Genomic DNA, 12,612 nt, shown 5'->3' with positions numbered 1-12,612 from the left:
ATAGTACTTTCATAATTTGAGTTTTGCTCAGGAATGAAATGTTTTGTTCATAGGTCCTTGGTCAAGGAGAAGAATGGAGAGGTGGTGATGGAATTAATAGTATTGGAGGGGGCCAGAAAGTGAGATTAATGAAAGAAGTCATGGAACACTATGCTGATCAAGATGATCTGGTTGTCATGTTTACTGAATGGTAAGAGAAACACCTGTGAATTTTAAAATCTGTATTAAATTACTTTTTAAAGAGCTGAGATTTGTGTTTGTAGATGATGTATTAAAATATGGTTGGATGGGTGGCTCACGTTTGTAATCCTAGCACTTTGGGGGGCCTAGGCAGGTGGATCACAAGGTCAGGAGTTCAAGACCAGCCTGGCCAAGATCGTGAAACCCCGTCTTTACTAAAAATAAAAAAATTAGCCGGGCATGGTGGCGGGCACCTGTAATCCCAGCTACTTGGGAGGCTGAGGCAGAGAATTTCTTGAACCCATGATGCGAGGTTGCAGTGAGCCGAGGTTGTGCCACTGCACTCCATCCTGGCGACAGAGCGAGACTCCATTTAAAAAAACATTATTGACAAGGAATCATTGTTTTAAAAAGTAGATATTACTCAGTTATAAAACTATTGTATTAATTAGTTCTCATGCAACTATAAATTCCTGAGACTGCATAATTTATAAAGAAAAGAGGTTTAATTGGCTCACAGTTTCACAGGCTGTATAGGAAACATGATGCTGGCCAACTGCTTGGCTTCTGGGGAGGCCTCAGGAAACTTAGGATCATGGCAGAAGGCAAAGGAGGAATGAAAGTCTCACATGGTTAGAGCAGGAGGAAGTGAGGGGAGGTGCTACATACTTTTAAACAATCAGATCTTGTGAGAATGCTGTAATGAGAACATCACTAGGGGGATGGTGCTAAACCATTAGAAACTGCCCTCATGATCCAGTCACCTCCCACCTGGCCCCACCTCCAGCACTGAGGGTTACATTTCAACATGAGATTTGGTTGGGGATGTAGACTCATATTATATCAACCATGGTCTGACATGATGTAATGCCATCAAAGACAATGAATTATCATGAACACTAATGAGACAACATGGCAAGAGCTAACTAATGTTTTTGTGAAATTCATACTTTAGTCTTGAGTTAAGAATAAATATCATATTGAGCTTTACTCTTGAGAAGGGTGACTTAATGGATTCTGGTTAAACAGAAGAAAAAAGACCACGCAAAGTTATAAATACAAGTGAGATGTAAGAAAGCCTGTGTTACTAAGAAAGAAGAACCTTTTTAATGTAAATGTATTTTGTGTAATATTTCCCTCCCTTATTAAAATATCCACTGTCTTTTTTTGCCATCTTCTTATAATTTTATAATAACATCAAATTGTCGTGAGTTATTAGTTACTACTTCCTTTCTTTTATTCTCTGTATCTTATTTGTTTTTGCTATCGATTGCTCATTTTAAGTCCTCGTGAATTTTCCCCTCTAACTTAGGAAAGTCGTTTTATATGTTTCTTCTCAACTTGAAAATGTAAAGACACAAATTATTTGCAGATGAAAAGAGTAATATTTTTATGCATTAATATACATAAGAAAGTTGTAAATTATGAAATGAAAATAGATATTAATATAATGAAGTGTGCCATACACACTTAAAAATTTTCAAAAGGTACATAACACTTGCATCTGTAAAATTTTCCTGTTATATTTTACGCAAAAAATTAAGTTCTACCTGTGGTTACCTATTTTGCAAGATGAAGTATGGTAAGGCAAGTGTTAACCATAGTGTACTGGCAATTTTTCTATAGCATTTGTTGTTTTTTTTTACACTTAGAAAAAGAATACCAAGTTCATTAAAATAGCTCTGTAGAATAAATACTGAGTATGTTTTGGTTTGAAATTACCATGGATTTCAAACAACCATATTAGTCAACTTAAACTTGTCACATGTACATTTTCACTTTGGCTCTGAGGCAGATTCTCCTTGTAAGAGTTACTACATACGAGTCAGTAAAGATTTTAGATCCCCAAGGTTCCTTTTGGGTTTTAGGAAGAACTCCTTTTCTCTACCATTACTCTCACATCACCATCCGCCACCTCTGGCCCCCTATCTAACGTTTATCCTTGTGGACAGCTGATATAGTGAGGGACCTATTTTTTTCTCATGAGAATTAGGACACTGTGAGATACCTAAAGCCAGCTTGAGTTTGAGTTTGTTGATTTAGATGATACTTTTTAAGACCTAGCTTGACAGAAAAGATAATAAAATTTTAATGGAAGACACAGTGTCTTCCAGGCACTGTTAGTGTTTGGGATATATCACGGAAACAAACAGATGAAATTTCTTACAACTCCTGTGAGAACAGCCAGCTAACTGAAAACATGGGTGCCCACTCAGCCAAATAATTGTCTAAGAAGAGTCATTAACATTTTCTCCGTCATTACCTACCATGACTACCCTCTGGAAAAAACCTAGGGGTCATGAGAAAGTAGCCAGGGGAGTAAAGAGGGATGAGCAATTGAAGCCACATAAGAACTTTTTTTTAACCCCACTTATTTTTTAAAAACAACACACTTTTTAAAAAGTATATACAGAGTGATGAATTTAGTTGAAAATTGTAGGTAATCTAGGGCCCGGGAGAATGAATTAAGTGAACTAAGCTGTTTGTAAATGGTTTGAAATATGATGCCCATTCTGTAACACAATTCTTAAACTCTTAATTAAGGTTAGTTCTGGTAAAGGGCTGGAATTCAGGATATATTTATTTTAACAAAGCAAACACATTCTTATTTTTTACGTGGTATTTTTAAGGACAATTCAACTGTAATAATTAGTTTTATGGAAGCATAGGTCACTATTATATGAAAATATACAGAGATTTATAAACTTGGTGGTTTAGATGAGCCTTTTAAGAAACACAGCTTTGTTATGGTATAATTTATATAACATGCCATAAACATTTGTAAGTGTAAAATTCAGTGAATTTAATTAAATTTACAGAGTTGTGCAGTCATCCCCATTATTCAATTTTAGAACGTTTCCAATACCCCATAATTATCCCGTATGCCATTTAGACATGCTAAAAAGCCCGAATTAATTTGGAAACAATTTTGTCACATTCCTTCCATGGAATATGTATACTAAAATTACTTTTGGATGAACATTTCAAATTAGAAACTGGCTCTTTATAAATATAATGTGTAGGGTAAGATTTATTATACTTAATTTAGATAAAAATAAATATTTGGCAAGGTTTTAGGTTATTCTCAGAACAAAAGGAAAACTGAAGATATCCATATAATAAATTCAATCTTTTTTGCAAGTTATTTCATGCTTCAGTGTGTGTGTGTTTCCTTGCAATTAAAATGGCTTATAAAGTTTGATAATCTCTCCTTGATTAGAACACCAAAAAATATGAATTTGGTGATTTTTTTTTTTTAAATAGGCTAATGAAAATTTTGGGGACAAATACTACAATTTGGTAGCTATCAACTCCTTTATGGAGAAAAATGATGTCATAAATATTTTATAGTATACCTTGATCAAGTGAATGAGCATGTTGAGTTTTATAACTGGGTACTTTACATTTGTTTTATAATTAAGTTACAAAGCTTGTATTTCTTCTATTATCGTCATATTGAAGAGAAGTGAATCAGACCTAATTATTATATGTTGGCTAGTGCTTTCTTATTATTTTTGTAAGGATAATATATAAACCAAAATATAACAAATTATTTGTGTTTTTGGGAGTAAATTTGTTACATACTTAATATCCTCACACAACTTTTGCTGTGCTGCTTACAGTAAAATATAAACTAGCAGAGTCTCAGGCCCTAAAATAAACCTATGGTGAAGTAAGTTTTCCAGATTTGGGGGCATCAAATAAAGTCGCCTAATAAAAATTTTGACTGTTCTTTTTTCTTTTTGACTAAAAATTTCTTTTAGATTTAAGGAAATTTAGAAGAAAACCAGTTAGAAATAATGTTGGCGTAATTAATACTTGAGTTTGAATTTGGGACAGGACAGACATTTACACTTTCATTGGTGGCACTTTGTGTAACTCAACTGATTAGAATGTAGATGTGCACCATATTGAAGACTCCTGGCATATGAAATATTTGAAAGACATTTGGTGGTGGTTACTGGCCTTACAAAAAAGAAGTATTTCTTTTATGGAAATATCTACTCAAAGATATTGATATATAGAAACCTCCCAGTTCTTTGAAGTATTTGTTTAAAGATGATTATGAGTTGGAGGTAAGATAAAAGAATTGGCTGTTGCGAATTTAAGTTACCAGTAGGAAAGACTAAACAGAAAAAAAAATTGGAATGGTAGTCAATGGTATACTATACAAGTTGATATATATAATTAAAATAAATGTAAAGTGTAGTCATTATTTGAGCAGTTTCTTAGGCAGCTCTGATCTGCAAAGTTGATCCAAGATAAATAAACACTGGTTAAAGTGGAGGGATAATTTCAGTCACACAAATCCTTGCTGTTCACTAGTGTACCTTATCACTTTGATTGTATATGCATAGTTTCTTTTCAGTTATGCTGAATTGTAATTGTGTGTTTCACACAGTGAAGCTGGGGCCTGTTCCTCAATTACATACATTCAGGGTGCAATAGCAAGAAATCAGTTGGGTAATGGTGAATTGCATTAGAAGAAGAAACAGGCCTCTTAAGAAGGGAAAATAATGGCGGATGCTTTGAAACTATTTTTTGAGATTTTTTGTTGTTCATTTGGAGAAATAAGATGACTTCTAAAGGCAGGAAGGTATCTGAACTTTTTAAATACCAAAGGATGGAAATTATTTAAAAGTTGAATTTTGATTAGAAAATATGGATATGAGGATATTGTTTCTGATTTCATATGTCAGCCAACTTTTGTTTTCCTTTTGGCTTCTCATTGATCATTATTTTGCTGAAAAAGTGGCATCAGTGAACACTTTGCATTCAGAATACATATGTTGAGCACAAAATGTAATCCAGGCATTGAAGTTAATACTATAGAAAAAGAGATATAAATAGATGCCACCCTCAAGGAATTATCATGTATATTGTACTAATTCTGCAGACAAAACAGAACAAACATTGTGGAAAAAGAATGCATAGCTTTTAAAAAACCTGAATGTTGGCATAATCTCTTTAGAATCATTTATTTTGGGGAAAGTTGTGAAAGATTGTGTTTTATTGAGTCACTTATTTATTTTGAAAATAACATTTTTATGATTTTGTTGTTATGTTGAACAATAATTTATATGTGTTATTCTAAAGGTGACCAGATCTTACTTGTATTTAGGATACATTTTATACCTCTCATAATTCAGATTGCATTCCTAACATACTTGACTTTTATATTGTCTTACATGATTTATAGAAAAGACAAAGTTTTTTGAAAGAAAAACTTGTAAAATACAATATCTATAATTTTAACTAACAGCGGCAGATTTATTTGACGCTTTCTTGGTGGTGATGACATTTTAAGTGTGCAGATGCAAGGAACTTAGTCATTAGTGAAGGGCAGCATTTCATTATATTAGTGTAAAGGAAAGCCAAACCACATCATGGATCCTAGTTTCTGTACTGCTTTCTTCTTCCTCTTTTTTTTTTTTTGAAGGAAAGATTGAAATTATTAGCTGTACCTAAATATATTGCACTGCCTTCTGGTTCATCTAGAATAGTGTGAAATGTGTTTAGGAATTAAGTAGAAAATGAGTGACGTTTCCTTTCTTAAATTGTTCAAATGTTCTTCTTAATGTTTACTGAGTATGGACAAGCATATTCGTGAGTAAATTGAAATGAGGGAAAAGAAGGTAATGTACAAAAAAGTGTTAGATGTTCACATATGTGTAGATTGCCCCTGGGTATTCTTATATGTGATTATTTTGTCTGACTATTATATGTATGTAGGTGTGTATTCCCAAAATGGATTGTCTGCTTGAATTTTATTCTTCTTAGGAAAATGTACTAGGCATCAATCATGTTCAAAATATGATGCTGGCTGCTGTGGCTGGATCTGTAAAATATGCTTCTAGCTGCTATGGCTGGGGGACTGACTGGGGCAGAAATTCTCATCTCTGGATATATTTCTTTCTCAGCAACTTGGTATTTGTTGTATCTGGCATGTGGTGGCTACATCATAATAGATGATAGGAATTTCAATTTTTTTCTTAAATGTTTATTTCTTATTTATTCATTGATTTAATGAACACTTATTGTGCATTAAATATGTATCATATTTGAGATTTCTAATATTGCAGAAATAAACTTAACTGTCATTTCTTAACTAGAGGGAATTTTTCATTTAATTTATTCTATCATTTCACAAGTAAAGAGACTGACCCCGAAACAAGTAGATATTGCTTATGGTCCTACAGGTAGATAGCAGCTTGAGCAGCTTGCAGTCTTTGCCACCATTTTCTCTTTGGCTGCTCTTTATCTTAGGTGGTGTTATAGCTCTTGGGCCACTCTCAGAAGTCATTTTGGAGGAAGTAACCCTCCAGCTAGACAGTGTCCTCATTGACTTCCACCTCTGCCCAGCTTCAGCCAGGATTTCATATTCAGCAAATGAAATTATATACTATTCCAAAGAACATCCCCCACGTAATATTTAGCTTTTTTATTGACGCATAATATTTATACGTATGTATGTGGTACATATGATATTTTGTTACATGCATAGAATGGTAATGATCAAGTCAGAGTATTTAGGATATCCATCACCTCAAATATTTATCATTTGTATGTGTTAGGAACCTTTCAATACCTATCTTTCAGCTGTTTTGAAATATAGAATGTGTATTTGTCCATTTTTATATTGCTGTAAAGAACTGCCTGAAACTGGGTAATACATAAAGAAAAGAGGTTTAATCGACTCACAGTTCAGCATGACTGGGGAAGCCTCAGGAACCTTATCATCATAGTGGAAGGCGACGGGCAAACAAGGCACCGTCTTCTCAAGGTGTCAGGAAGGAGAAGTGCTGAGCAAAGCGGGAAGAGCCCCTTTAAAGCCATAAGATCTCATGAAAACTCACTATCATGAGAACAGCATGAGGGAAACTGCCCCCATGATTCAGTTACCTCCTCCTGGTCTCGCTTGACATGTGGGGATTTTGGAGATTATGTGGATTACAATTCAAGATGAGATTTGGGTGGGGACGCAAAGCCTAACCATATCACAGTGTGTTAACTATAGTCACCTTACTCTGCTATAGAGTGTTAGAACTTATTCTTTCTATCTAACTGTGTGTTTGCATCCATTCACCAACTTCTTTTCATCCCACTTGGTCCCCACACACCGTTCCCAGCCTCTGATAACTATCATTCTGCTCTCTACCTTTAACTTTTTTTTTTTTTTTTTGGTGGAGTCTCACTCTGTTGCCCAGGCTGGAGTGCAGTGGCGCGATATCAGCTCACTGCAACCTCTGCCATGCGGGTTCAAGCGATTTTCCTGCCTGAGCCTCCTGAGTAGCTGGGATTACAGGCACCTATCACCATGCCCCACAAATTTTTGTATTTTTAGTAGAGACAGGGTTTTACCATCTTGGCCATGCTGGTCTTGAACTCCTGACCTCGTCATCCACCTGCCTCAGCCTCCCAAAATGCTAGCATTACAGGTGTGAGCCCCTGCGCCTGGCCCCTTTAACCTTTTTGGCTCCCAGATGTGAGTGAGACCATCTGATACTGTCTTTTTGTGCATGGCTTATGTCATTAACCTAATAACCTCCAGTTCTAACTATTTTGTTGTTGCAAATAATAGGATTTCCTTCTTTTTTATGGGTGAATAATATTCCATTATATAGGTACTCCATATTTCCTTTATCCATTCATCTGTTGATATATACTTAGATTTGTTCCATATATTTGCTATTATAAATAGTATTGCAGTAAACATGGAAGTATAGGTATCCCGTTGATACACTTATTTTCTTTCCAACAGCACAACAAAAATACCCCATGATCAAGTGGGATTTATCCCAGCAATGCCAGGATGGTTCAATATTTAGCTGTTAAAATAATATTCATTTTATGCCAACTAACTCCCTTTCCCTCCCTCCAAAATTTATAAAATAATTTTAATCAATTCATTGCGATTTTTATCATAATCTGTTGTGCAAGGTCAGCTGGGTAAGTGGGTACTTTTAACTGTGTGTGTGTGTGTGTTTTGATGGTGGGTGGTTAGGAGTGGATCCATAGTATTGGTTTATGGTGTTAATTATCTCTGGAAATACAGACCTATGTTTCAGGTGAAGATATGATGAAAGAATTATCAGGTGTGAAACTACTTCTGTGCTGCTGATAGTTTGGATGATTATAATTTTTCACTGAAGTTTATGCCTATAATGATAAAGGATCAGGGCTCAATGACAAGGTTAGGGAGCACTTCTGTTGCTTTCTTTTTTGGCTATATGGGAGCTTTTGCTTCTTGTTAAGACTCAAGATGATGGATTCTGTGGCTTGTAACACTGCCTGTTTTTGCAAAAAGTTTTGTTGAAATGCAGCTGTGCTCATTTGTTTACATATTGTCTGTGGTGGCTTTTGCAGCACAGTGACAGCGTTGTCACTGTGACAGACAGTATGGTCATCAAGACCTAAAATATTTTCTGTAAAAGGCCAGAGAATAAATATTTACTGACTCCTGCTGTAGGCCATAGTTGAGAACCATTGATAGGGTCTGGGAACTGGCACAGAATGATTTTTAAAAGAGTTTGTCAGACAGTCTTAATTATGAGTGGGGAAGAGATAGGTAATGTGGAGGTCTCTAGGGTTTTAAAATTAATCTAGCCTTGTGGCTTCTAGTGGGAGTGGAGAGGATTTGAATGCAAAATAAATTAAGTAGACAGAATCAATAGGATTAGGGAAAAGATTCCATGAGATAGGCCATGGAAAGAGAGGAGTGAAGGCTGAATGAAAGATTTTCAACCTAGTTAACTATGTGGTTGATGGTGTCACAGAAGTAGGGAACACAGAAGGACAAAACGGAAAAACACTTAGGAAAATCTCAGTCATGTATTGAGATAGAGCACTGACATGTCTGGCAGGGGACTCAGTATGACCACATCAGGTAGAGTCTTATGGTTTTTGCAGGACCCAGGCATACTTACCACAGTTATATATGGCAAGTTTTATTTTCTTCATATGTAAATGGACTCAGTTTCTGTAAGAATATTTTTATGACCTGTGTGCATTTTTAAAAATTTGACAATTTGACTTTTTGTAGCCAAAATAAATTTAAGTAGGAAACCTTTCTTGCCTTTTGAGAAGTTTTAAATAAGTTCAAATAACTTTTCTAAAGTATTTAAACACAGAAATAGCAGTGCTACTAGAATGAGATAGGAAAAGTTTCAGCAATGTGAAATTTTTCTTCAAAGGCAAATTTTTAATTGAATTATGTGATAACTTTTGTCTTGACTTTTTGCCTTAAAATAATTGTGTTTTGTTATAAAGATAATGCAGGCTTATAAAACGCTAAATTATAAGAGTTGCCATAACTCCTTTTCAAACAACTGACATTTATTAATAGTTTGAGCTGTACTATTTATATAATCTGTATCCATCATTAGGGCTTCAAAGACAAAAAATATTCACTCACATTCCGAATTGCATTTATAACTTTTTTTAATTTTTAAATTTTATATTTATTTTACTTTAAGTTCTGGGATATATGTGCAGAACGTGCAGGTTTGTTACATAGGTACACATGTGCCATCGTGGTTTGCTGCACCTATTACCCTATCATCTAGGGGTTTTTTTTTTTTTTTTTTTTTGAGACCAAGTTTCGCTCTGTCGCCAGGCTGGAGTGCAGTGGCGCAATCTCAGCTCACTGCAACTTCCACCTCCTGGGATCAAGCAATTCTCCTGCCTCAGCCTCCCAAGTAGCTGGGATTACAGGTGCACACCACCACGCCCAGCGAAGTTTTGTGTTTTTAGTAGAGATGGGTTTTCACCATGTCGGATGGTCTTGATCTCTTGAGCTCATGATCCACCTGCCTTGACCTCCCAAAGTGCTGGGATTACAGGTGTGAGCCACTGCGCCTGGCCTCATCTAGGTTTTAAGCCCTGCATGAATTAGGTATTTGTCCTAATGCTCTCCCTCTCCATCCCCCCCCCCCCACCACCGACAAGCTCCGGTGTGTGATGGTCCCCTTTCTGTGTCCATGTATTCTCATTGTTCAACTCCCACTTATGAGTGGGAACATGTGGTGTTTGGTTTTCTGTTCCTGTGTTAGTTTGCTGAGAATTATGGGTTTCCACCTTCATCCATGTCCCTGCAAAGGACATGAACTCATTCTTTTCATGGCTGAATAGTATTCCATGTAGTGTATGTGCCACGTTTTCTTTTTCCAGTTTATCATTGATGGGCATTTGGGTTGGTTCCAAGTCTTTGCTATTGTAAATAAGGCTGCAATAAACATATGTGTGCATTTATCTTTATAGAAGAATGATTTGTAATTGTTTGAGTATATACCCAGCAATGGGATTGCTCAGTCAAATGGCCTTTCTAATTCTAGATCCTTAAGGAATTGCCACACTGTATGCATGCTGCTACCTGCAAAATTTCGTATTCAGTTTGGTCGGAGTCTCCAATCATAAGATGCTCTGACATCACAAGCTATTTTTCCCCATCTCCAGGCAATGCACAAAGGCTCTGTTTATCACTCGCATGGTAGTCTCTGTTTCAGAGACTGGTTTATTTGCCTCACTTCTCATGGCCCAATTACCCATAAAACTGGTCTTATTTCCCAGTCTTCGTTATTAAAAAAACAATTATCAACAACTTACAGTCTTGAGGAAAATACTACCATTAAATCGGGTTGAGGAAATCAGTTGTACTTAGCAGAAAAAGTACAGTGTTATGTTTTGTAATGTCAGATTAATCAGTTTTTTTAAATATACGCGGCAAAGTTTGGGGTTTCAGTCAGAAAAATTTTATTGTAACTTCAAGTTCAGTTTCAAAAGTACAAGTATTTGGCTAAAAATAAAATTATTTTAACCTACAGATTTGTAAAAGCTTTGAAGTGAGTTTTCCTCTGTCTCTCCCTTCACTCTAGTCCCTTTCATGTTAATTTTTAACTTTGTTCAGTGTTTACAGTGTGCCAGGAATTATTTTTAATTTTTTAAAATTTTAACTTGAGGATATAGATACTACTTTTCCCTCCATTTTATACTTTACAGTTAAGTAGTAAAGTATAAAGAGGTTTAGTGACTTGTCCTAAGGTTATTCGCATATCAGGTGGCAGAGCTGGGATTAGAAACCCACCTGGCAGACTTCAAATTGTATGATGTGAGTGGCTTTACAATTATGCTATTAGCTACTGGGATGGTAAGTCATTAATTTATCATCACTGGAAACCTTTGGTCTTAAGGTGCACTGATGTAAAAAAATGTAAAATAATTTGTGATTGTAATGAATAAATAACTTATTGCAAAGTAGAAAAATTTTGATAGTGACTTTTATATTTCACATTTTGTTAATTCATTGTGATTCTGTGAATGAACTATGAGGAAGAAGGTCATCAGAAAAATCAATGAAATTATAGATATTAAATGGTAGTGTCAGTTTTTATAAAAATTTCCCCCAAGCATATTGAGCTTTAAAAACCTGCAGTTTTCTGTACACACTTATTTTAAGATTCCGTGCTAAACAGTCATTCAAATATTCAACATATATTGATGACATTTAGCAGTTAAACACATTTTGTCAAAGATAATTCTTCAGAAACTGTAATGGACTGGTACCAATTTATTAGAAATATTAGGCAGTTATGGCAACTTCTGTAAATGACTGTATCTGTATTATTAAGTTATACAACAAGTAACTGCATTTCTAACATTTCAATCCTGTTTTAGAATTTCAATTTGGGAATAAGTGATTATTGAAAAAAAAATTAAGGCTAACACTAAAAAAGCTGTCTTTCATTTGGACTTCATTTGCTAATGTAATATAAACACTAATAATTCAATACAATTCATATAATTTGAGAGAAATTTTGTTTGGTGTTCTGTGTAAATAGTTGGCACAAGTATTAATCTTGCATTGTATTCTAGATTCTGACTTTTGCTAGGGAACTTTTCATGGTTTATGTGCCTAGATTCTGACAAGTGTATTTTAAAACACCTTTTTTCCTCATTGAACAGCTTCGATGTCATATTTGCTGGTGGTCCAGAAGAAGTTCTAAAAAAATTCCAAAAGGCAAACCACAAAGTGGTCTTTGCAGCAGATGGAATTCTGTGGCCAGATAAAAGACTAGCAGACAAATATCCTGTTGTGCACATTGGGAAACGCTATCTGAATTCAGGAGGTGAGTTAGATACTGGAAGAAAAGTTTAATGCAAGTTATAAAGACTAATGAAACAACCATTTTTGTAGATGTAGTAACTTTAGATATGAAGTTTTAAATAACCCTTATCTTACTATTACTATATTGACAAAGCATTTTCCCATTTATTATGTGAGTTGGTGTTCCTAATAACACTAGGTAGTATGAATGTTATAATTTCCACATTATAAGTGAGGAAACTCATGTTTTTCAAATTTAAGTGACTTCTAGAGAAATTCTGTTGTTAAAGGAAGAAAATTACGGATCCAGTTCCTTTAATATGACACAC

At 35.0% G+C, this 12,612-nt stretch overlaps 1 protein-coding gene across 4 annotated transcripts in view; it reads left to right on the top strand.

Annotated features, from left to right (window-relative positions):
* The window catches only part of LOC105470016 (procollagen-lysine,2-oxoglutarate 5-dioxygenase 2), a 91,525-nt gene that overhangs the window by 41,134 nt on the left and 37,779 nt on the right, over window positions 1–12,612 (top strand). For all 4 annotated transcript variants that reach the window (XM_011721710.2, XM_011721711.2, XM_011721713.2 and 1 more), the window contains exons 3-4: window positions 54–190; window positions 12,142–12,305. In XM_011721710.2, the coding sequence (XP_011720012.2) occupies window positions 54–190; window positions 12,142–12,305 (301 nt within the window). The remainder of the gene's footprint in view (window positions 1–53; window positions 191–12,141; window positions 12,306–12,612) is intronic.

The sequence above is a fragment of the Macaca nemestrina genome, chromosome 2 (assembly GCF_043159975.1).
Source record: "Macaca nemestrina isolate mMacNem1 chromosome 2, mMacNem.hap1, whole genome shotgun sequence".
Classification (NCBI taxonomy): Eukaryota; Metazoa; Chordata; class Mammalia; order Primates; family Cercopithecidae; genus Macaca; species Macaca nemestrina.
This window is presented reverse-complemented; position numbering and strand designations above follow the sequence as displayed.